The 24,972-nt window shown below is 37.6% G+C and overlaps 1 protein-coding gene across 6 annotated transcripts in view; it reads left to right on the forward strand.

Annotated features, from left to right (window-relative positions):
- UTRN (utrophin) overlaps positions 1-24,972 on the forward strand; it is a 302,322-nt gene that overhangs the window by 232,649 nt on the left and 44,701 nt on the right. For all 6 annotated transcript variants that reach the window (XM_068184872.1, XM_068184869.1, XM_068184866.1 and 3 more), the window contains 4 exons: positions 1,285-1,345; positions 11,212-11,273; positions 12,259-12,333; positions 19,975-20,176. In XM_068184872.1, the coding sequence (XP_068040973.1) occupies positions 1,285-1,345; positions 11,212-11,273; positions 12,259-12,333; positions 19,975-20,176 (400 nt within the window). The remainder of the gene's footprint in view (positions 1-1,284; positions 1,346-11,211; positions 11,274-12,258; positions 12,334-19,974; positions 20,177-24,972) is intronic.

The raw sequence follows: 24,972 nt of genomic DNA on the forward strand, positions 1-24,972 counted from the left end.
GCCTTTCAGTACAAAAATATTTCTTAAATTATAAACCATGATATTTTGTGTGGTTTAAGAAGAGGTTAGAGCCGTGAAACCCTTGGACACCAGCCAGCTGGTAGCAGGGCAAGACCTATCTCTGTGTAGCTGCAATAGCCTATGGGGTTTATACAGCTTGTAAGGCTTCACTGCAGTTTAGAGAGGTCTTTAGGGAAGAGGAGTTACTTTCAAGTGGATTTTTTTTTCCAGAGAGGGATAAATCCTAAAGTGGGCCAAGCTTGCAGAAAATTACATTAATTGAGAGTTTAATTATTTGAGATCCAGTGTGGATCAAAGCTGTGTCTCATTTTACCAGGCTCTAAATGGGGGCCGTTAGGACCCGAGAGCAGGCGCTCTGTGTCAGAAGCGCTGCCGTGTGTGTGCAGTGTAAATTCATCTCATTGTGGTGATCACTTGTTCCTGCCTGTTCTTGCAATCTCTGCTTCCACAGGGAAACTAGTGCAAGGAGTTTTTTCATGCTGGAACCCTAATTACCCAGGCACTAGTCTGGTAATTTCTGATATGTGTACCTATGACTTTTCAGTAAATAGCTATTTGTAAATTGAGCACCAGCAGTCCTGTTGGCCTGAACACTTTTTACCTTTTATCTCTTGGGATGTTTAGGTCAGCATAGTTGCAGTGTCCTGTATGACTTGATGCTTTTTTCAACTCAATGTACAGAATCCTTCCTGATATTTTGGATGATATCTTATTTGCATAAATTCTGCAAAGATTATAGTTCTTTGTCAAGGAGTGCCAAGACAGGTTTTAATTGTTTTTTTTTGTTCCTTGGCCATACAGTGTTAATCAATATTAATTTGAGTTGCAAATAGGAACTAAGGGTTGTAACTAATAAAAACAAAGTTGCTATTTCTTCTTCTTGTTCTGTTGCAGAACATTTATACTAGTGGAATAATTTATTTTAAAGGCATAAACTGATAATAATCCTATAGAGGTAGGAAAACAAGTGTCTGCGGTTTCCTAAATGCCTAGCTTGCTTTCTCAGAATTTATCATCCTTCTTTGAAGTAGAATCTCCACATTTGTTTTATTTCCAGCATGGCACAAAATAGATGCCTGTAATCCTCCTGATAGATTGCCATAATTTTCTTCTGATGTTTTTCTAATTACTGAATGTTGTATGGGAAATATTAATGGTTTCCATTTAATTTATTATTACCATATTAATTGTGAAACAAATAAAAGATAGATTTTTTAATATGACAGGTGCTTTCTAATAACAACCTTCTCTTTATTTCCTCAGCCTCAGTACAATTTCCATGGCAGAGATCTGTTTCACATAACAAAGTGCCCTATTATATCAAGTAAGTTTGCCTTGATTCTATTTTTCTTAAGTATAACAGAAGGTCCTATCACCATAACCTAGCAGAAAAACATAGGTACTAGGTCGTTGCCAGAAATGCTATTGAGAGTTTCTCCATGTAGTGTTATGCTGCCTATACTGTAAACTCATATTTATTGCTTTGCATGCTGCATAATTTAGAAATACATAAAAACAAGTCACTGACAAACCTGAATTAAGAACCTCACTCATGTAAGAAACAGCAGAGGCACTCTAGTATAATACACTATCAGTGTTCAAACTGGACTTGTTCTTGTGTGTGTTTCTCATTCAGAGTATAAACTGTAGAGGGGGGAAAAACGAATAAATAATGTATTTAAAATCACAAAGTTCATAACCTAGAGCAGAATAGTGGTGACTAATACCTATTGAGGCCATTCCTCATTTTGTGCAAAATTCCTTTGTAAATAGGCAGGCCTTGTCTGTTCTTTTGTTATCTTTACTTTATGATAGGTTTTATAGTAATTGATGTTAAGGTAAATTTTACTCAGATATAAATATTTACAAAAATTTTACAAATGCCTTGATTACCAAGAGGAATGGTTGAGATATTAATTTTGAAAATAATATGGAATACCTAAATTAGTGGTGTGGAGATCTTGATGTGTTCTACAAAGAACAATCCCTAACTTTGCTTTTCTTACTCTACCAGTGTTTATTTTTTTTTTGCCTGTACTTTTAAGGTCAAATATTGCAGCTTTGGGAGGGGGATAGGTCTTTGCTAGAAAGGTAAATGAAATTTTAAGGTACAGTGTATAAGCAAGACCCACAGTAGTTCATTTTAGGCTGAAGGAAATCTATGTTTAAAATATTATCAGTTTGGGTTTAGGAGAAGAGTAGGGTTTTTAAGTCTGTAGGATGATTGTTAATTGGACCTGAAGATAGTTCATTTTAAAAGAACGTGAGGATTTTTTACGATTGCATATTGCTCATAATTCTGAGAGCCACATTTTGTGCTTCAAACAATTTACAAGTACTCGAGAGCTTTGAAAAGCAGATAGCAATAAAACTGTCGATCAAACCTGTTAGCGTTCTTGAGATGTGGCAGTTTTGAAACTGTCATATGAAGATTAATTTCTTTAAAGGGTCTGAGTAGGTAAACAGAAAAAGCAAAAACCTGCTATGAACATCCTTGAATTCTCTATAAAATCATTTGTGCTTCTGCTTAAAAGTTTTGCAAGAGGCAGCAAAACCTGTGACATGGTGGAGAAGAGGTTCCTGCCTCCCTCTCAATGGAAGAAGAGAGGGCAGAAGTTGGATATGGAGGCACGTTTACTGCTCAGACTCAGGCAGAAGTGCTTTTAAAATGATCACACCTGCAGCAGTAATTCAAGGAAAATGCTGAAGTGGCAAACTACAGAAAGCAAGAGGAAAACAACCCTAAACTTGTCATTTTTTCTTGTGGGAATGTCCTTAGTGGACACTGAAAGATTCATGTACCTGTTCTACCTTATCAGAGTCAATAGCTGGAGTTGGGAGCATGAGTTGGCCTCAAAGGGTTCTGTGGAGCTCACCAGTTCATTCAGAGTTGTGGAACAGAGATAGGAACAGATGGAACAAACTAAGATATACCTTCTGAACTGTGTTGAGCAGAGCAAAGATTTTAAATTTGAATTTTTCATATGCATATCTCTTTTTTTCTTATCTTATACATTCGTCTGAGTTTCTGGGGGTCTCTCTTACCCTACCTCAGAAAAAGTTCAGTTTTTGAGAAATCTTCTTTTTTTGTTTTTTTCATTGCTGGTTCAGAAGAAAACCTTTCCAATATGTGCACTAGGTGCAATCCTTCAAGCACACCAGTTGGTGGCAAAGTATCCCCTGGGACAGGCCTTGCTCCCATAGTAGTGTGTTGGTGGCCCTAGAGCTTGATTGTGGAATGAAGCCAGGTGAGGCTCAGAAACATGTCCCAGCATCTCTTAGAAATTGTTTTTAATCGACTTTCATGGAACGTTTGGTAGGGGGGCAGAAGTGTAGGGCAAGTTCTTTGAGGGTCGAGGTCTTTATAGCAGCAGAGAACACTTTTATTTTCAAGATGGCCTTAATGAAGTCAACAGAAGTAACTACTGCATCTCAATATGCAGCTCATAGAGAGAGATTTCAGAAAGATTGTTGAAAGTAGGGAAAGATTACTGGAAAAGTCTTATTTGAGATGAAGTAGTTAATCTCTCAATTTCATATATGCTGCTAAAGCAATGTCTTGATTCTTGTGTCTTGGAAAAGAACAATGGCACATGTAACTAGTAGGATTTATTTTTTTAAAGAAACTTGAGGGTTTCAGTAGCTTTGCAGTCTGGAAAGCAGACTGCCTTGGCAGTTGCCTATATTTTTTATTTCTTACTGATCTAAACATCAGCAGCATCTAGATCAATCAGAGAATTGTGGAAGATAAAGAAAAAAACAGCTGATTCTGAACTTCATTTGCTTTTTTATGATGAGGCTGGAGAGTACTCTTGGGTTTAAATACCTTTTTAAATCTTTGTCTGTTACCTAATTTTAGACAGAGTTTAAAGAAGAGAGAAAAACAATACTGACATGAAAAACTTACTAGTTTGGAATGATTACTTGAGTAAGACAATTCAAGAGAACAGTCAATAAGATTTAATGATTTTTTAATATAGAAAGAAAAACTAGGAAAGAGGGAGAAACTGATAACATTTTCTTTTTTTTAAATTATACTAACGTCTTTTAATGAGTTGCCTTTGATGTAAAGCACAGCGTGAGTAGAAGGAACAGTTGCAATAAGTCTCAAAAACTTGTGAGAGCAACTGACTGTATTTACGAGAAGACTTCTGTGTTCAGAGGGAAGATTTAAGATGCCAGTTGTTTATTTTATGGTATAGCAGAACAAGGATAATAAAAGTATGATCCAGTGATTGGTGGTTGAAAAATGAGAAGTTTTAAAAATTAATTTTGAAAGGGAAATAAATGCTAATTGAAATCAGGTTACTTAAATTCTGAATAAGAACACTTTTTTAGACAACCATGAATTTATAACTTTACTTCATTTTGATAGCTTTTTGTCTGTGTCCTTGAATGAGAGATGTTAAATATTCAGGAAGTCACATAGCTGCAGATTATAATGTAGTTGTACCTGTGTTGAGTATTTGGGAAAAATAAGAAAAAAGAACCAACTTCAGTCTGCAGTTTTATTTCACACAGAATGTAGTTTTAAAATATTGGGGAACTGCACCTGAGAAGTCAGGAGAAAGTACTTTAGGTAGCAATTAATCTGTAAGGAGAGTGTCAATATGATACAAGATGTCTGTATTTTCAGATAAGAAGCACTTTGTTTGGTTCCTGACACCAGAGGTAGCTTGCATTTACATGGGTAGAGAGAAGTGGCTCAGTGGAAGGTCTTTGGTGTGGTGACTTCGGAGTCCAGTTTGTTCTCCCCATCCCATTTGCTAACAGTTGGCATGTCTGCCCTTTTTGGGGTTGTATTTAATCAGGTAAAAGAAGCACAGGAACAATCAAAAAGCCAGTGTCCAACCTCCTCTGCCCTATAAGTTCAGACAGAGGCGGTCTGGTTTGGGGTGTTTTGGAAAGAATCAACTATCCTGCTTAGCTGGAAGAAGGGTTTATAATTCATTTGGCCCAGGTTTATCAGGGTGTGTGTTTCCTGGGCTATAGTGGATATTTGAACTGAACTTACACATATGATTTACCCTTTCACTTTTTTTCTCTTGAGTTGTCTTACTATCTAAGGCAGATTTGTGAAATGTTGCTACCTCTGTTGATGTGATTTTATTTAATCCTTTTTGCCTCCTGTTTGATTTTTTTTTTCTTAATGCCTATTACAGAATATTTCGTATTTCTGTAGACACAGTAAAATTCAATGAGAACCTTAATCTGCAAAATCTTGAGACTGTGGGAAAAAAAAGCATAGTCTTTCATACTTTTTTTAATTGAACTAATGAGCATATGGAAGGGAATGCAACACAGAAGGCACAGTATTTACCAGTGCACTGTAGGTAATAAAAGTGTGAGGTTTGGGCAAAAGTTTTGGTGAACTTGCCATTGAATACGTTTTTCATAGGTTGATTTGTAAAGATTTGAGATTATTAAGGAAAATTTTGTTGTTGTTCATTTATAACTATTTGGATCATCAAATAAGACATCCTTGGTCTCTGTAACAGTAAATTAAAAAAAAAAAAAGCCTTTATTACATAGCATCTCAATAAAAATATTCCAAAGAGAAACAGAATAATAAATGAAACACTATGATCATTAAACATCTATGAGGGAAACATGATGAATATGCATAATTACCCTAGCATTTCTCACTGTTTTTCCTTTTAACTATAATTTAAGTGTTCTTCAGCCATGTACCTTTCAATGCCATAAATTATTAGATATTTGCGCTGTGCAAAAGAAAAAAAAGGGCACTATAGAAGAGGTCGCACTGAGTTTAATCTCATGCAGGGCATTACATAGGGAGAGCACTTTCTTGTTGCAGCCATTAAATTGATCGATATCAAATGCCATAGTTGCCTTGCCTTTTCTGTAATCCGGCAAAGTGGCTGGCATCACCAGCATCTTAGAAATCCTATTTTATCACCTCCTATATTTTGTTCAGCTTTATGGGAACAGGAATAAAATTTTTTCTGCTTCTCCATTTTTTAAGACTCTTCAGAAAGTCTTTGCTGATGTTTAGTTTATGCCTGTATGGGGAAGAGGGGGAGAAGTAAAGGAACAGAGAAAAAAAATATTTTTTCTTATTATAATTATATCCATAATCTCATTCTTACAAGTATTAGGTGTTTCCCTTAGAAGGGAAAACATGATCTAATTTACAGAAAGAGGTAATACAAGTTTGAAGGTTTGAGAGTTTCTTCACTTATCAGTTCCTGTGCTCGTCTTCATTTTCAATTAAAGAGATACAGTAGCACATTTCTCTGGAGTGATTTCAAAATATCTGCATATAAATGGTTCTACCAACCTCTAAGGTGCAATACCCTTGTGATACATTATACCAACTCTTCACCACAAAACAGTATTTTCTAATGGGCTTTAAAAAAATAGAGAAAAATTTGCAGTATCTAGCCAAAACAACATGACAACAAGTAGGGATGTTAATGCCATTTGAAATTTGGCAAGGGTAGCAAAGTCAGAGTTCTGAGTGCTGTTGATTCATTAGCAATCAGTAAAGATTCTGATTTTGGGTAATGTTTTGTGCAAATGACTACAGGAACAGAAAGATACTTAACTTCATGCCAGAGTGCTGTTTCTTGTGGTGTTCACCAGTGGTTATTAACAGATGCCTTGTCCATTATAAGAAATGATAAAAAATACCCACCTGTTTCTAGTTTTCTTTCTTGTACAAAAAAGCTGGAAAAGAACAAATGGATTTTTTTCACAACTTTATGATCACCTTGAAACACCTGGAGATGTTGAACTTAATCCATTCATTTCAGCAGGACTGTTCTTTTATTTCTAGAGCATAAATTAAATTACATACTAACTGATTCTCAACTTTTTATTTACAATCAGGAAGTGTGTTTTAAATGGTTTATCTTTGCCAATTATAATTAGAAAGCTGCCAGCAAACATAATGGATAAGAAACAGATTGTAAGGGGAAATGTTTGTCATGTAAGCTTTAGAGCACTTCATTAATATGTGGGTGGTTTGTAGTTTGGAATATTTTATGGTTATCGTGTTTTTTTGTTAGTGACATTTACACAAATACATTTTAAATTACACTGTTTTGTCAGGTAATATATTCATGGATGCATGTTTTGCTATGTGGCTCATATTGGGTCCATAAGTTTGGCAGAAGAAATTTAGAAGACTATTGCTCTGAATAACTCATACTTTTGATAGGAACAAAATAAAAATCACTTCTCAGGGAAATGTTTTTAATTCTTCCCTGACTAAACCATAAGGAAATATGTAATATGCTCATACCACTTCTGTTACTGCCCTGTAGAGCAGCTCACTTCTGTGTAATAGCAGAAATCCCTCCTTATGCCACCCATGGAACAGGCTTTGGTGCCTAAAAGAAACCTATCCATGGAATATATTTGGTAGTGGTAGCAGCACTGCCAGTGACAGTGAAGCTGCTGCCTCCCTTGACCTGAACAGACTGTTGAGCTGGTGATTCATTAGCTCTGAGCCCATTCCTCTTCTCTGCAGGATTCTTGTATGGAATTGCTTGGCTGTTACCTGTGGTTTCTTGCTGGGTGTTTTGGGATTAGGCTGGCACAGTCATGTTCACCCTCTGTAGTCACTTAGCAGCTGTCAGGTAGTACTGACTAAGGAATTGGAAGGGATTCTCTCTTGCCGTTTTTCAGTTGCACCAGATGATGCTTACTTGGCCTCCTTTCTTACAAAATCTGTATAACATAGAAAGAAACTGAGTGATAACTTTTAAAAGCCCATTGGTCTTTATGTAGTCTGACACAATTGTATGTTTTTTGCAAATAAAATAGAAACAGAAAAATATTTTATGGTCATTATTTCATTGGGCATAAATTTCATGTTTTGTGTTTTTCTGTAAAGAGAAAATTTAGCTGTTCAGTTGTTCACTGCATCAAATGGAGAAATGAGATTACAATGCAGGATATCTCATTTACCTTTTCCACTTCATGTTAAATAAACACAAAATAGAAAAAAGGCATACTTTTTATGGCACGTTTTCACTGTTAAAGTGATTTTAGTCTTTCGGATAAAACTGTACTGAAACTCTGTATTTAAAGTATACATTTCAATAATGAAACTGTTTGCTCTTAATTTATGGAAACTTGATTTAAGGGATAAAGTTTGATTAGTAAAATCAGCTCTTATTCATTGCATATGGGTTTATAAATTACTTAGAAGCTGGAATCTAAATTGCAATTAACTATACCCACATCCTAATTAAGTATTGCAAATGCGTAATGAAGTATATTTCCAGAGGGGGAATAAAAAAAAGGCAAGGATTTATCCAAGCATATAAGTAATTTTTTTCTATATTTTTAACAATTAAAAAAAAAAAAGAAAGAAAAAATAGAAAAGGACTTAGCTAAAACTTTGCATTTCTGCTGCAGCTCTCAGGGATATCCTTACAGCACCCCACTAGTCAGAAATATATTTGCTCATGGAACCATATGTTTAATGCCAGAAAACGGACCTGGGACATAATGGCTGCAATTCAGCAAAGTCCCTATGATCATGGCTAGTTTTGCCATCACAGTTTCTAAAGCAGTAAACAGGATTTGACTCAGCTAAATTGCCTGTAGTTTACATACAGTGTTTGCATTGGTATTTCAACATTTTAAATAGAGGGAAATGTCTGTCTGTGTATAAATGTATTTACAGCTTCTGTCACAGTACTGCCACCTACCTTTACTTTTAGCATAAAAAATTGAAGGTGTTTTAGTTAAGGCTTTGATTTTTCTCAGAATATCCTAAGAAATCCTTTAACTTAGAATGTTGACAGTAAAATCACCAATTGTTTTGGGGGATTTTGTTTTGATTTGGGGATTGACTTTTGGAAGTGGCTTTGTAGGGAATTAGAGTTAAAGCCATGTCTTTAAAACAAGCTTTATTAAACTGATCGCATATTGTATTCATTTCTGTGGGCAGTTGCAGTGTATTTAGTCAACAGTTCTAAATGGGTAACATATTTATGGCATCCTGTTAACATGATAGTGGAGACATTTGGCAGTTTCCAGAGTAGCTTTGAGATTATTAAATAAGTTGAGCAGTATGAACTATTATATTGTATTTCCTGTTCCTGTTTACTTCAGTATTTACTATAGCTGTATTTGTGCTTTTTTGTGATATGTAGACAGCAGAGTGACAATGCTGGAAAGTCACCGGCCTTTACCATGGCAAAGCATGAAATCCAAATATATTCTTTCTTGTTTCTGGCTTCATGATTGGTTTTATAGGTGTGCCTTTTATAGGAAAATGATTGTCAATCTACTTGTTTTTGAAATTATTTTTTCTGGACAAAGATAAGCATAGTGCTGTTTTAGAACTGTCTACCTAAAAAGTGCAAACCCACTGATTTATTGGCATGCATGAGTTTTGAAGTTTAGCATTACCAGAGCCTCAACCACCTTATTGGAAATTTGAAACATGAATGGAATTCATGTGATAATGATATCAGAATGGAATCAAATAAAATCCTCTATTCAGGGAGATGTATTCAGGTGTAAAGATGTATTAAGTGTTTTCTTTTGAATTGAGGAGAGTTTACTATAGTATTTTAGAGTCAGTCAAGTTCTGATAGAAGTCTTGATTACTCTATAAATCTCTCTTGTTTAAATGTAGTCATGTTCAGCCAGTGACTAGGGGGTACAGAGGAAAAAGAAGATTTTTACATATTGTATTAATAAGAAATACATACTTTGCCTATGAACGTCCTTGAAAAACCACTCACAAAGTTGTGATTGTGCCAGATAGACAAATGAGATCCATGGCAGAGTGCGAAGCATGATGGGGAGAAGCTGACTCTGAATACCTAGGCTAGACTCAAAGCTGGAATGGACTGTAAAATGAAGATCATGTCCCATGTACAAAGACCCATTTCAAGCACTTTCCACTGGTGTATGTTTGAGCCAAATGCATACACAAAAGGATCCTCAGCAGTTACTTTGTTAGGAGCTTGCCTTCCCTTATGGTACATGTCCTGTCTCTGCAGCTCTTTGGAGCAATGACTTTCTGTACAAATTTTTTGTACCACCTAACATAAAAGGGTTCATTCTTGGTTGGTTTCTCCATTAAAAAGTTAACCTTGATGATAAATTACTATGCACTCACTGAGGTACAGCCATTTATATGTAGCAAATGATGATACTGTTCACTACATTTAATACCAAAGTGACCTTCTTAAAGTAATTATTTACAATCATGTTTCCCTCTATGCAGGAAAAAATGGGTATATTAACAAATTTTAAATACAAACAGAGGTGAAATACTTAGTGTTCTCTGAGCATTACTGTTAAATTTTCTAAGACAGCATAATTTTGTTTTCATTAACTTTTAAAGGGAATCTTATGATCCTTTTAACATGACCTCTCTGATTAATTAACTTGCAAATCTAATTCAAATGTAAATACTTTGTAAGACAAGAATGTGCAATCATTCCAGCAGTTAATATTGAAAAATACAAGTAAAGTGTGGCTTGTAGAAGGGAACTGGAGATTTCAGTGGACCTTACATAATACATGTTTTGACCCCTATGGCTGCCTGCTTGAAACTGATAAATTGAAACAGCAACACTAATCAGTAGGTTAAGGGATGCTGCCTGTTGAACTTCTGTTCTGTGAACAGTAGTGTAGAGCATGTCCCCTAAATCAAGATATTTATTGATTGTTTGTGTGAATGTTGATCAGGTTTCCCATTGGACTCCATGATCTTAAAGGTCCTTTTCAACCTAAATGATCATGTTACATGTTAAATATATGTTATGGGTAAAGCTTTACATCATTGCCTATGTTCTGATACATGTGCGCAGATATGCAATGAAGATTGAAATAAAATCTCAAGATTTTTATTTTAAAATTATTTTTACAACTATATTTATAGTTTTACAGCATGGGAAATGTACTTTTACCTTATTAATTGATTACCTTCTACCTCTTAGCTGCAGGGTCAGAGTCCAGCTCTTACCATCACAGTTAGAATCAAAAGTAAATATTGTTAAATATGGGTGGGCTATTGTCTGACTAACTTTGTGAATATAAAATCAAGGAGCTGGATAGTACAGGTCATACATTTTAATTAGAACTGAGGGATTTCTTACCACTTAAATGCAGAAAATCAGAATATCTTTAAGATTTTATTCATTGGAAGTGCATATGTGTGTTTCCTGAAACTTTAATTACTTTGTTCCTTTGCAGTCATGAGACACAGACGACTTGTTGGGATCATCCTAAAATGACTGATCTCTTCCAGTCCTTAGGTGAGTGCATTTATTAAGCCATTGTGATTTTTATTCTATGAGTAAAAGCTGCATTTGGATACTGACCATGTTTGAGTTCTCATGATCTGAGTGTAACAGCATTTCCCACTTTGTGATGAGACACACTTTGCCCAAAACCCACTGCCTTGGTCACGTTATGTATTGTCTTTTGGCACTATTAATTCTGAACCATGTACTCTGACTGTATGCTTTAATGCAGTACCTTGGGTTTTTTTTCTTTTAACTTCACAAGGAATTTTCCAATGATACAGGCACTCTGCATGTTTAAACCAGGGAGCTGGTCTGCAAGGAACTAATTTTGGTAATAAAATAGAGCAGCTACCTTTTCAGTAAAAGCTTAAGTGTATTATGGTACTAGTTCAACATGCCCTGATAGCATCAACATTTACTGTGAAATCTCCCATTCTAAGGAGAGAAAGGGTAAAAATACTGTTGAGTGAAGGAAAAAGTGTTACCGTACCAATCAGTTTCTAAAACAGAGCTTACAGCTATGTGACTGTCCCTTTTAAAGCACAGTTTGCAAAATCATGGCATATAAATTAAAGCTTAAGCCATTTTTTTTGTTACTGTGATGCTTGCTGCCCTCTGTTTCCTGTATGTTATCTGACGGAGATGTAATTTGAGAAACTTAGAGTATTTGAGTCTGGGAACTATGCACCAGTGCAAAATACGTATGTGAGACTCTCCTGTATATATATGTGTTACATGTGCCAAGGTAGTGTCAGCATTTCTGGAGGGCCACTCTCATCAAGGTCCTGGACTGTCAGTCAGGAGGCTTTCCCTGAAGGTGAATTGAACTGAGGTCTCAACTTGTCAGGCTTTTTAATTTGTTCTGATATATCCTATTAATTAATTACAAAGAGAAGGGATATCAGACTTCTTCCAAAATATGAAGATTTATATGCAAAGGAAAGTTATAGGCTGTACTTTTAGGGCTGCTCATGTTTCTGTTCTACTGTTTCAGCTGACTTGAACAACGTGCGCTTCTCCGCCTACCGCACGGCCATCAAAATCCGCAGACTGCAGAAAGCACTGTGCTGTGAGTTGGGCCTTTGACGGAAATTGTTTCTCTACAGTACTTGGGGAAGGGAGGGTCAGCTTCAGTCTAACAACATTTACAGAGGACAAGTCATCCTTGACACACTGTCAACCAACAAAATGGCAAGAATTGCCAACAGTAGGTGTTGTTATTGCAACTAAATAAAAAAAATTAATAAAAAAGAGGTGCAGCAGGTAAGTTAAAATGGTAAACTCACTAAGAATCGTTTTTATCTCAAATTTTTTGTTTTATAGGTAAATTTATTTACTTATAAATTTATTTATTTATATTGCTAGGGATTTAAAAAGCATTTCCTATTATATCACAAGTGTCGTTTAATTCAGCAGCAAGTTACATGATGTACATTCAAAGTTTAGCAGTCTCAGAAGTGATAGATCAGGAGATCTTGTCCTGGCCTCTGGACTTGGGTCTTCTCCAAGTCACACAGCAAGTACCACACTAGGATCTGTGCTCTTGTTGAGTCTCCTGTGCAAAACAAACTGAATTTTAAAAACCACAGAAAATGAAATACATAAGAACACACATCTAACAGAAAAGAACAAGGTGAAAATCAGAGCACACATCTAACAGAAAAAGCAAAAGGAAACTAGACAATTTTGGAAGGAGATGTGGGATGTGAAGGTGAGTAAAGGTTGCAGATTTTAGGCCTTTTGAAGCATCTTGGCAACAGATGGTAGAAAGATGTATGATATTACCAAATTTTCCTCTTACAGATTAAGAGTCCTTGGCATGGAAAGACTTTTCAGCCCTGAAGGGTGCACAATACTGCAGGCTGAATAGGAATACAAGAAGTGCAAAGTCCTTCTAGGGGTGCAAGCAGGAAAGGAATTGCACAAAGAGGGATCTCTTAGTTTTCCTTCCAGCCTAGAAGACAAAGTCTGATGTTAGCTGGCCTTCAGATATACATCATACTGAATGAACCTGTGCCTGAGATAGTAGCTAGCTGCTCCAGAAAGTTGGACTGTATCTGTGCAGAGCACAGGCTCTTATCAATACCTATCACCAGTTCTTCATAAGATATGGTCCCACCAAAGACTACAGCTTCATCTCCCAGCAAGACTAAAGAACATTGAGCTTTTTTCTTATCAGTATGCAGGGTATATAGTATTCATCAGCATGTACCTAAAAACAAAAAGCAAAGCAAGAGATCAGAAAGTAGACTAAAATTCTCCTCGTGTGAGCTGCTTCTCAGGGAAGAGTGGGAAGAAACAGACTTCATAGGACAGATTCTAATCATACTGCCTATTTCTGACAGACATACAGCTTTTCTAGAGTACCTGTATAGATCAAGCTTCTTTTTTATTACTTCTGATAAACTTTGAAGAGGAACATACTTTCTGCTCTTGCTTTTACTGCAGAATATATCAATTTCTGTAATAAATGCCAGGATTAGCTCTTCTCATTCACAGATTTAAGAAGTGCCCTCCTATTGTCTCCAGTTTCAGGGGAGGGAGTTGGAGGGGAGGACAGAAGGAAATAGTAAGAAGTAAAGAGAATACTCCACTTTGAAAGAGCTAGGAGTAAAACTTTTATACTTACAGGTCCAATCTGTCTTATTATCTATGAAGCTGTTTGCTTAATCAATCTCTGTGCTTTGTGGGAAGAGACAACAGCCAAAAAATCTTTGTCTTTGTTTTACATGTGTACTTAATTAAAAATTGGTTTTATTTTTAGGTATGAGAAGAGTAATCTTCTGTGCTACTGCCATTCATTTTTGGGTCTGAGTTACTTTAGTCTTCCATTGTATTTCCTGTAATTTTAATTGCAGATGCATTTTAAAGGTGTTTGGATGCAGAATACTTCAGAAATGCTTATGTGCTAAGGCAAAGAAAACATCAAAACAAATCAACAAAAATGGAAATCACTGTAAAATGTGACAAACTGCTGTCACAGACATGGCGTGTGTATAATGTCAAAGGCATTTTTGGTGGGAACTCCCAAGAGCACAGCTGGAGCTGGAGGCACAGTTCCACTTGCACCTGATAGATTTTGACTTTGCAATGTAAGTGCTTTACAAGCTGATTCGGGACCAATTGCACTTTAGAATGTTCATTGGAGCACCATACTTTAGAAAACTTTGCTGATGCCATATCTCTTCTTGGTAAGTGTCAAAAAACCTCAGCTCTAGGGAAGTTAGTCCCATTTTCCTCTTTCTCCTTTTAAAAGATAAAGTAGAGTTGTGTTTCTTCTTTTTTGTTTTTTGACAGGTAGATTCCTGCAGAGACATACATTTTCATATATATGTGTACCGCTTTTGCAGGAATATAAGAAAAGTTGCAAGTTGGAAATAACAAATTCTTAGCCTCTCTGTCTCAGATTATGTGGGGCAGATGTAGGGAGAGTGCTTTCTCACTGTAGCAGAAGAATGGGGCCAGAGAGAGTATCCTGTGTTGCAGATGTACTGGGTAGCTGTGTAGCACCAGGTTCTGATATTTTATTCCTGTGCAGCATTCCTTAGCTAATTTTCAAGAAATTATAATGTCCTACATACTGAAGTATAGTACTGAAAGGCAAAAAGGGAACAAAACCACCATGTATACTCAAAATTCTGTTGCTGAGTTCTTCTAGGTGATTTAAAATTTAAGAATATTAATAGGAATATCAACTACACAAGGGGAAAAATTGGAACATTTAGACATCAGGGACTAATAGAGCTGTGAGCACCACCCTCTTTGAGGGAAGAGTGCAGTCTCTGTGCAGGAACTGGTATAATTTGCAAGGCCTTTTTATTAAAAAACTCCACAGTAATACCTGGCTATTTCATGGGATTACAGCAGCCTTAAATTTGCCATTAGCAGCTGCATGTAGCTGCTCCTAAGGCAGTCACTCACACCTGCTTTAACAGTGCAGAATGATATGGTTTCTCTTTTTGTTTGGGAAAGTCTCCTTGCTGCAGAAAGGGAAGAAATGATCCTTGTGCCCATTGGTTAGTTGAAAGCAGGATTGGTCATTCAGTGTGTTCAAGCAGATGCAGAAAGGTAATGCCAAAATGCACTGAAACCTGTCTAGGCATCATGCCAGAAATGGCATGACAGTATAACTGCCTGTCCCAAATTATATTCAGCCAGGTAAGTGCTGAAGCAAGCAGAAATGAAAGTAATTTCCTCTGGTTGTTCTCCATGGATAGTGCCAGCCAAAAGTGTAAGTTTAGCTTAATTTGCATTAGTATAGTGTCAGTCTTGCTGTGTTTTTTAGTACAAAAATACTGGAAGTACCTCTCCCAGGTCCTTCTGGAATGCTCAGGCAGAAATGTGAATGAGAGATCTTAATGCCAGCAGATCAAGATGGGAAGTTAGCAGACTTAGTGTCTGTTGAATTACTTCTTTTCAGTGCAAGGATGCTACTGTTAAGCCAAAGCCAAAGGCTACCACTTCCTGGCATTCCAAAGCTTTCTGAATTTTCACAAGCTTTAAAAAGGGGGGTTTTCTGCAACCAGAAACAGGCTGCAAAATAACCAGAAAACATCAAAATCCCAGACAAACAAACAAAAAACTCATACGACTCAAACATCAAATAAAAGCTAATACCAAAACAAAACCAAGAAACTGGTTGCATTAATTTTTACAGGATTGTCGTGGTTTGACATGGAAGCGAGTTCTTTTCAGAAAGTTGGGTCAAACCAATCAGTGGTCAGGTTTGGATATTGGCACCTGGAGTGACCACTGAAGGTATGGACATGCCTCTAAGAACACAGGGGGTTAAAAGCAAGAAATCCCAGGGGACCTCTCTCTTTGGTTCTGGTCAGAGTGCTGTGCAGACCTCCCCTGTGGAGGTGCCATCCGGGGAGCATGAACTTTTAACCCTTTCCTGGGAAATGAAGACTTTGTAAAAATATTACTCCTCCTCAATTTGAAGTACAAGAGAGACAGTCTGGGATCTGAGATGTTAGAAGAAGAAATTTTTGTGTGGGAGGAGATGATGGAGTGGCTTGTGGCTAGACTTTTCTTGTTAGCCATAGACTGAACCAAATTCTCCTGCAACAGAGACTGCATTTAGGGGGATGCGGTGGTGGGCCAAGAGACCTGTTTCAGTGACTACCAACAGAAGAAATGGAAAGAACAGAAGAAAGCTGACGAGGGTGTGGTGATGCCCTCTGTCTTCAAGAAGAAGTAGATCTCTGTTCTTGAGACCCTTGGCCTCAGGGGAGGAAGAAAATGGTGGGGACTGTAGTCCCAAGATGAGATGCTGAACTGTTGTTTCTTTTGGTCCTTGGCAAAGCATCCTTAAAGGAGGCCTATGAGCAGTCTGTCCATGCACGGTGGTGAGAGCACTGTGACATGGAAAGGAGAGTGTCACACTGGCAGATTTTCTCTGGGCAGTTGCCATGTGTGACATGGAGACACAAGGGTGGCAATTGTGTTTCCTGGGGGAGTCTGTGGTGCAAGAGAGACTTCTCTCTCCTTTGAGGGACTGAGTATTGATTATCTGAAGGGTGGCAACTTGATTAGGAATCCTGGGTGGTGTCTCACTGTGGGTTTGTTTGGAAATTGGGTAGGAGAAGGAGGAGTGTTTTGGAGGGTCTTCATCCTGGATTTAGTGTCTGTGTTTTTTATAGTAGTAGTAGTTTAATAAAGTTTGTTTTTTCTTTTGTTATTAAGCTTGGGCCTGCTCTGCTCTGTTCCTGGTCACATCTCACAGCAATGATTTGGGAAAGTGCATTTTCATGGAGGCACTGGCATTGCGCCAGTGTCAAACCATGACAAAGGTTTTCTTTGTCATTAATGTTTTTGAAGTCATGAAGGGGGAGTGTGAAAAGTGGCCATCTCCTAAGTTCATTATGTATATCATGGGAACAGCAGGTTACCCTCGCTTGGCTTCACTCCCTCCACATCTCAAAAAGTAGTCAGGGTTACACTGTGAACTGTTTGTGGGTTCGTGTTTTTTTTAAATATGCCTGTGAGCCTTTTGCAGTGTATCACATCCTTTATAACTATTGTAGAAGATTATGCTGCAGTGAGTGTATTGCCAAACACTTCGGCTACCTCAGGTCAAACTAGTGGCAAGGTGTTTTGCTGCAGTTACCAGTCTGCCTCTTTGATAAATACATGGCTGGCATTTGTTTACAAGCCCAAGAGAAGGACTTAAAATATCTCCAAACAAACAAAAAAGAAAATTAAAACCAAACAAATGTAAACCCCTGCAAATCTGATGCTGTGAGATGAGAATGGAATGTACCGATTTTAGTGCAGGAGAGGAAAGGCAAGGGCTGTGTTCTCACTTTACAAAGATGTGAGGAAGGGTAGATAGGGGAAAAGAGGTTGGGAATGTAACCTTTTGGTAGATGATAACTGAGTTCTTGACAGAGTTGCTCATATGGTTAATGTAATCTTCCTCTTAGTTCTTTTTCTGTTGACCTTGCTTTCCAGCCCAGATAGAATTATCCAATTTGCACAGGCTGCAAATCTGGGATCCTTATTTAACATTGTTATTCTCCCCCTCTGCTCTTGTGAGACCCCACCTGGAATAATGCATCCAGATCTGGGGTGCTCAGCACAGGAAAGATGTAGACCTGTTGGAGCAGGTCAAGAGGCAAGCAATGAGGATGGTTGGGGGATGGAGCACCTCTCCTGTGAGGAAAGGCTGAGAGCTGAGGTTGTTCATCTTGGAGAAGAGAAGGTTCCAGAGAGACCTTAGAGCAGCCTTTCAGTACCTAAGGGAGGCTTATAAAAAATAGGGAGAGTAACTTTTTTTAAAGGACAGATTGTGATAGGACAAGGAGAAACAGTTCTAAACTAAAGGAGAAGACATTTAGATTAAGTATTAGGAAGAAATTATTTACTATGAGAATGGTGAGACACTGGCACAGGTTGCCCAGAGAAGTTGTGGATACTCCATCCCTGGTAGTGTTCAAAGCTGGGCTGGACAGGGCTTTGAGCAACCTGGTCTAGTGAGAGGTGTCCCTACCATTTCAAGTTGCTAGGTTGGAACTAGAAAATCTTTAAGGTCTCTTCCAACAAAAATAATTTTCTGATTCTATGATTCATTATGATGATTGGTGAAGAGCAGTTCACAACATGTCAGAGATTGTCATGTGGATTTTTTTCCATTTGAGAGATGACATTTATAGTGCAAATGTGTTACTGACTCTTCACAAACAGCTCAGTATGCGCTTTTAATATATGTTGTAGTTTGGGTTGGTTTAGTTAGGGATTTTAATAAATGTTAGTTAGGTTGGTTCTCTGTACCTCTATTTTCCCCTCACAATGGTCTGCTCCAAGCTGTCTACCAAGGGAGCTCTTACCTGTCAGTCTTGTAACGACTCACTCCCTGCTTCTTCACAGAAAGTTCTGTGTCAATCACCCCACCTTTGCATTCCCATTTGTCCCAGAACACTGTACTCACCTCTGTTATGTTCCCATAGGTTGTTAAGTTCTATGTCACTTCCCTGTTGTCTGTCCCTATTGGGCGAGGGGGTTCTCCACCCCTGTCCGCCCACCCCCTATATAACTCAATGCTTTCGCTGTCCCGGCGCCATTCTGCCCTGCATTGGTGCTGGGAACGGCTGCTTTGACCACTGCTGCAGCCATGCGAGAAATAAAAATTCTCAGCCTTGCCGGCAAGGTGTGCCTCTCTTGTCCCTTTGTTTCCTCTCAGCTGAAGCTACCAAAGCTACGAATCCATGCCGGAGCGCTCAGCACTAGCAGGGAGGCAAACGCCATAGCTCTGGAGCGCCCATCCACGTGGCAGCCACGGTCTCTGCAAGGGCAGCTCTAGCCACGCGTTCCTGCAGCCTGAGGCTGTGGGGGTGAAAACTCAGCAAATATACTCCAAATGCATGTTATGTATATTTTAGCAAGCATGCTAATACCTTGCAAATACATTTTTAACTTAAAGTCCTTCCTTCCATAAAAAAATTCACTGAGAATTATACCATTTATGTTTCATCTTTTCCACTTTCTTTTGCAAAAGGAGGTAGAAGAGCTCATTGATGGCCTTTTCTTTTCACCATGCGACCCCCAGATTTTCACAATCACATTTGAATAGTTTTGAGAGCAAAACTCTTTTTCCCCTGTAAAATATCCATTGCATCACCAACTACTTATAGAAGGAATTCTGTAATAAAGGAGATAAAAATATTTTTCAAGAAAGCATAGTATTTAGTGTTCTGGAAAACTACAATAAATAATCTCCCTGTTTTATTTTAAGCCCTAATTTAGCGACTTCTATTTGGTTAATCAGGCCTTTAAGAAAGAATTCTTACCTAATAATTCACTTTGCTTTACATTTGATCAAAAGTAATAGTCATTTTATAAGGTTCTGCTTTATAGTAAATATGAAGAATCCTGTAAGCCTCATGAATTCTCTGTGTGTGTATCCAAAGTTAGGATCCTCTAATTTACACAGACTACTTTAGCAACTATTTTAATGTTGTTCTGGACTGTGAGGTGCCATTATAATGTTTGTATTCTAGACTTTTTAAATAAATCGTGCCCAAATGCTGTTGACTTGTCACAGAGAATGGTTTCTCACTATAACCTTACTAAATGAAAGCCACTGGTCTAGTTGTTTGCAGTGTTTGCTACAATTTGCACATAAACAATTTTTGTCAATGTGTATTCACACTTCTTTTTTTTATTTTATTTTTTTTAAATCCTATTATTTTTTCAAATCTATTATTAGTGGACCTGTTGGACCTGAACACGACAAGTGAAGTTTTCAAACAGCACAAGTTGAGTCAAAATGATCAGCTGATTGGTGTCCAGGATGTGATCAGCTGTCTCACTACCATCTACAGTGGACTTGAAGAGAAACACAAAGATATGGTGAATGTTCCTCTCTGTGTAGACATGTGTCTTAACTGGCTACTCAACGTGTATGATAGGTAAGAAAAATGGTTTGTTTGTCACAATGTGTACCCCCAGGAATTCTAAATTATAAAGCCTTAAAAATTTCTTTATTAAAAAGTTATCTTCTGATGTTTTTGGCTCCATAATGAAAGTGCAGTTGCATGCAATAAGATGTTTCTTATGGCGTCCTGCTCAGCACTGAACTAAGAATACACTGCTTTTGTACTACTACCAAAGAAACATTGACAGGATTTAAAAAAATGCATATGTGAGTAGAGAGCTAGGACACTGCTTTAGCTGTGATCCTGCTGTGAATATTCCGAGTTTACTGGATTGATAGCTATTCATATCAGATTCTATTTCTGCCATAGGTGGGGACAGTTTTTTCATGTATTTTACACTTAGTTACTTGCACTCATAATCCTGGCTGAGCTCCCTGCCCTGAGTCCTCTATCAAATGGAGGTTGTTGTGATCTCAGCAATAAGGCCTGTCTGATTCTGGAGGGTCAGCAGTGTCCTAATTGTGGCTGCATTCCAGCACGTACAGCTCTTGCCATGGATCAGTTCTGAGGGCTGGTGTTATGTGGTCCGCCTGCCCTTGTCCTGGCAGCAAGACTGTATTTCCCAAGGGCATTGAGTTTGCCTAAAGAATATTTTTTTGTAAAACTATGACAGAGTCATGAGTTTGTTGCTTATTTTTCATAGTGACATTTACTATTCTTATCTCCCTTGTGTAGTAAAAACTGGGGAAAGGCTTGGTTTCCATCAGCTCCTCCATGGCCTAAAATGTGTCTCCTTACATTGCTTCAGCAAAGGCATTTCAGGACTCTTTCAGAGCTAACTAAAGACTTAGTAGTTCAGTACAGGTTGTGGTCGCTTCAGTGTGTCTGATTGAATATGTGCTTTAGTTCAGAGCTATAAACAAAATTACAGATCAGAAGCTCCATGAGGGTGGTTACAAATTTTTTTTCTCCCCATTTGAAGTTGACAAGAGCAAAAGTATTTCTTGAATAGCAATAAAAATTATTATACCTGGCTTTGCAAATGGGAGCTTTTACTTGTAGATGTATGCATTATCTTCAATATGTTCACTCAGTGCCAAATTCTAACAGTTCATAGCTTTTTTTTTTCCCCCTCAGAGGATTACATAACGGTTGTCCTAGACTTCATGGTTATGTTACTTTATTTTGATTTTAGGGGATAGGGAAGGAGGGAACGGAGTACATAGAACCATTTGTCATTTATCTGCTGGCTACTGGCATTCAAGCATTGCTGTTAAATATTGTGACATTTCCATTAGACAGACTTCTCCCCATTACTGCTGAAAAATGAGAGGGTCCATCAAATATTGACTGGGATTTCTTCCTGCATTTGTTTTTGTTTTGGAGAGTTCTGTATTGTGAATAAATAAACACATCACTTGCAAATAAAGCAGGAGATCAAGTGAGTTATTTGACTTAAATGTTATTGCCAATTTAGAATAATAGATGTAGTAATGTCAGAAAATTTTTGTAGTTCCTGGCTGGGTTTTGTTTTCTTTCAGACTGAACACAAATCGACTTCATTTTCTTTAGCTTACCTTTGCATCTTAACTTCAGGTAGAAGTCAATTGTTTAATCTGTTCATATTTAAAATGTACTTGGTAAGCAGCAAACCTTTCTTTCAATAATATTTCCAGTTTCTCCCATTTCCCCTTGACTGTTATGTTGAAAACTTAGTGTAGATAATTCTTCAAGCCCCTTTAAATACCTGAGTCTTTATTTAAACTTTGAAAAATTGAGGATGAAAGTTTACTGAGAGAAAATTACATTTTACAGTGTGTTTCCTTGTTCTCCTTTCAAATTCACTCCAGGAAGAAAAAGAAAAGCTAGAAGACCAGGCAGCAATTCTAAGCTGGAATATTTGGTTTTGTTTTCTAAAGTGGCCTGCACAAAAGAGCTAATTTATGTCTTGGCATTTCCATTGTATATATTGCATTGGTGTTATGCATATAAAATGTGTCAAGTTGTTAAACTGCCAACAAAAAGCATCTGTTAGTCAAGTGCTGCTAACCTGAGATTTAATTACAGATTCAAAGATTAATGGCAAACTGAATAGTTCTCCAGACTTAACCTGCAGATGTCTTTGGCCCTTAAAAAGAACCAATTTATTTTTAAAAGGTCTGTTATATTCTGGTATTTTCTGACACATTAGGAATGATTCATTCTGAGCAGAGGAGAGAAACAGTAAAATTACTCAGTGACTTTTACTACATCAAGGACTCAAAAGTTGTTCCAGACATCAACATCTGCCCTTATAAACATTTTCCAAACTTTAAAGTTCTTTGTTTTGGCTAGTCCAATTTTTTTTTTTTTTATGAAATTAGAGATAAATATCTTGATACTTACAGTGAGAACTGTGAAGGAAATTTTGTTCTGTAAAATATTTTGGCTAGGCTTATGTTTAAAGCATCCAAAAGCAATAGCTGGTGGATTTTCTTTTAAACTGTATACTGTCAAATTTGCTGAAATCTCCAGACACCTTTTATATCAAAAGGACAGAAAGCTTTCAGTACTAATGGAATAGTTTAACACCCCTTGAAATGAGTTGCTTCTATATGTACTGATTCAGGGCGATGACTCATTTCAATTAGAATTACCCATAAAGAAACTTTTATGTGCAATGTTTAAATATTTTGCAATGTTTATCTGACTTCCTGTATTTCAACTTTTAAATTTTCTTAGGGTTTTTTTTAATGCTAGGATACTTTCGATAATGCCTTCTTTTAAATTTAATTTCTTTGGTACATTAGTCTGAGAAGGGTATCTGTGATATCTATGCCGACATTTTCCATATGATCAGCGCTGTCTTTCATGACCATTCTCTGCAGTTCAATCTTCCCCTGAAGAATCACAACTTTGTTTTCGTTGCACTCATACACCTGGCAGATTCTAACACTGGCCTGAATTAATATCCCAGGCCTTACCAGCGTGTTCATTTCAGTAAGAGCTGAACTTCTGAGGAATGAGGATGAGATACCTGCTCAGTCAGCCTTAACTTTATGCCCTGGTTTTGACAGTAGCTGATGGAAGTTTTCTGCATGCACTCCACTTGCATCCCCTGTGTTTATGATGGCTGTTTGGATTCATAGAGCACTCAGTGGGAGCAGCTTAGCAGGCTGTGATAGCAGTAAGAAGGCTCTGGGAAGGTTCTGGCCCTGGCAGGAAAATGAGCTCCTTTGTCTGACCTGTCTGTGGGTGATCACGGGGAGGTGTCTGTGCTGACCTTCACTGATCTACTAGGCTGCCTCGTGTTGCTGGGCTATGCAGATAACTGATAGCTGCAGTCCCTGGTAGTCCTCAGCTACAGTGCCAGTGTTGTCTAGGCATTCTCTAGTTTTCCTTGCCTAGCACCTGATGTCTCTATGCTATTGTGCCTCTTCTCCCAGGGACATAGGGTTCCTCTAGCCTTTATGTTAGAATTTTGTTTTCCAAGATTCTTTATTGTGCATTCCTGTTTGCAATGTCTTACATTTAATCGTGTTGCCTGTCTGACAGATTTTTTTAAATCTCGCTAACTGGTTGTCCCTTTGGCATTCACATACTTAGTTAAAATGCTTATATATACTATGTCTATGTCATCACAATGCTACAGAATATTTGCATACCACTGCTGATAAACAGAAGTTTTTACGCTTACATTCAACAATTTAGTATTAATTATATCCTGATTAGTACATTTATAATTTACAGGTTTCACAGGCCTTGGTTTTAACTATGATATAGAGTGTGTTTGCCTGTCAAGTGGTTTTGGATCCTGACTCTATGTTAGGAAGTTGTTTAGAGAAGGGAATAAACTCAAGCTCCCCTTCATCGGATCAGAGCAAAAAAATATCTGAGCTGCTTAAAGTGGCCTTATCAATTGATTTTATAATGACAAGCATGCTTGTATTGCTATAATGAGTGTGAATAGTGTGCTGACATTTGTGGTATATATGATCCATAAATTTTTATGAATTCAGAAATTAAAAAGTTTCTTGAATTTTCCCACTATAAGGCCTTGATTCTTAGGTTTTGTACACATAGATCAATTAGATGGTTGTGCTGTCATTCAGAAGTACCTTGCATGACAGGCTTGTAGCAAAGTAGCCTAATAGTCTCCCAGCAGCTTGAGGGAGGTGGTCCTGCACTTCTACTCAGCATTGGTGAGACACATGTGGAGTCCTGGGTTCAGTTCTGGGCTCCCTCAGGACAAAAGACATGTGGACAAACTGGCATGAGTCCAGTTCATGCCATGAACTGGCATGAGTGAAGACCATGAAAAAAATTAAGGACTTGGAGTATATATATATATATATATATATACTCCAAGTATATATATTCCTGATATACCAGTAGAGGCTGAGGGAAGAAAAGTTTCAAGGGGATCTTATCAATGTACATAAATATCCAGTGGGAGCAGAAGAGAAGATGGAACCAGGCTTTTCTCAGTGGTGTTTCTTGTGACAGGACAAGAGGCAGCAGACACAACTTGGAACACAGGAAATTTTGCTTAAACATATGAAAAAAAGAGGTTTTTAATGTAAGAGTGATCAAACAGTGCCACAGGTTACTCAGAGAAGCTCTTCAATCTCCATCCTTGACAATACTGAAATGATGGGATATGATCCAGGAAAACCTGCTCTCCCTGACTGAGCAGGGGCATTGGTCTCTGGAGGCCCCTCCTAATCTCAATGGTTTTGTAGCTCACTAAGATGGGAAAACTTAAACCATTGGCTTGGAAATGTCAGGACCACAATGTCTATGGGTTTGGGGGGAGAGAGGGAGTGTGTGTGGCATTTGGTTTTGGTGTG

Source organism: Anomalospiza imberbis, chromosome 3 (assembly GCF_031753505.1).
Source record: "Anomalospiza imberbis isolate Cuckoo-Finch-1a 21T00152 chromosome 3, ASM3175350v1, whole genome shotgun sequence".
Taxonomy (NCBI): domain Eukaryota; kingdom Metazoa; phylum Chordata; class Aves; order Passeriformes; family Viduidae; genus Anomalospiza; species Anomalospiza imberbis.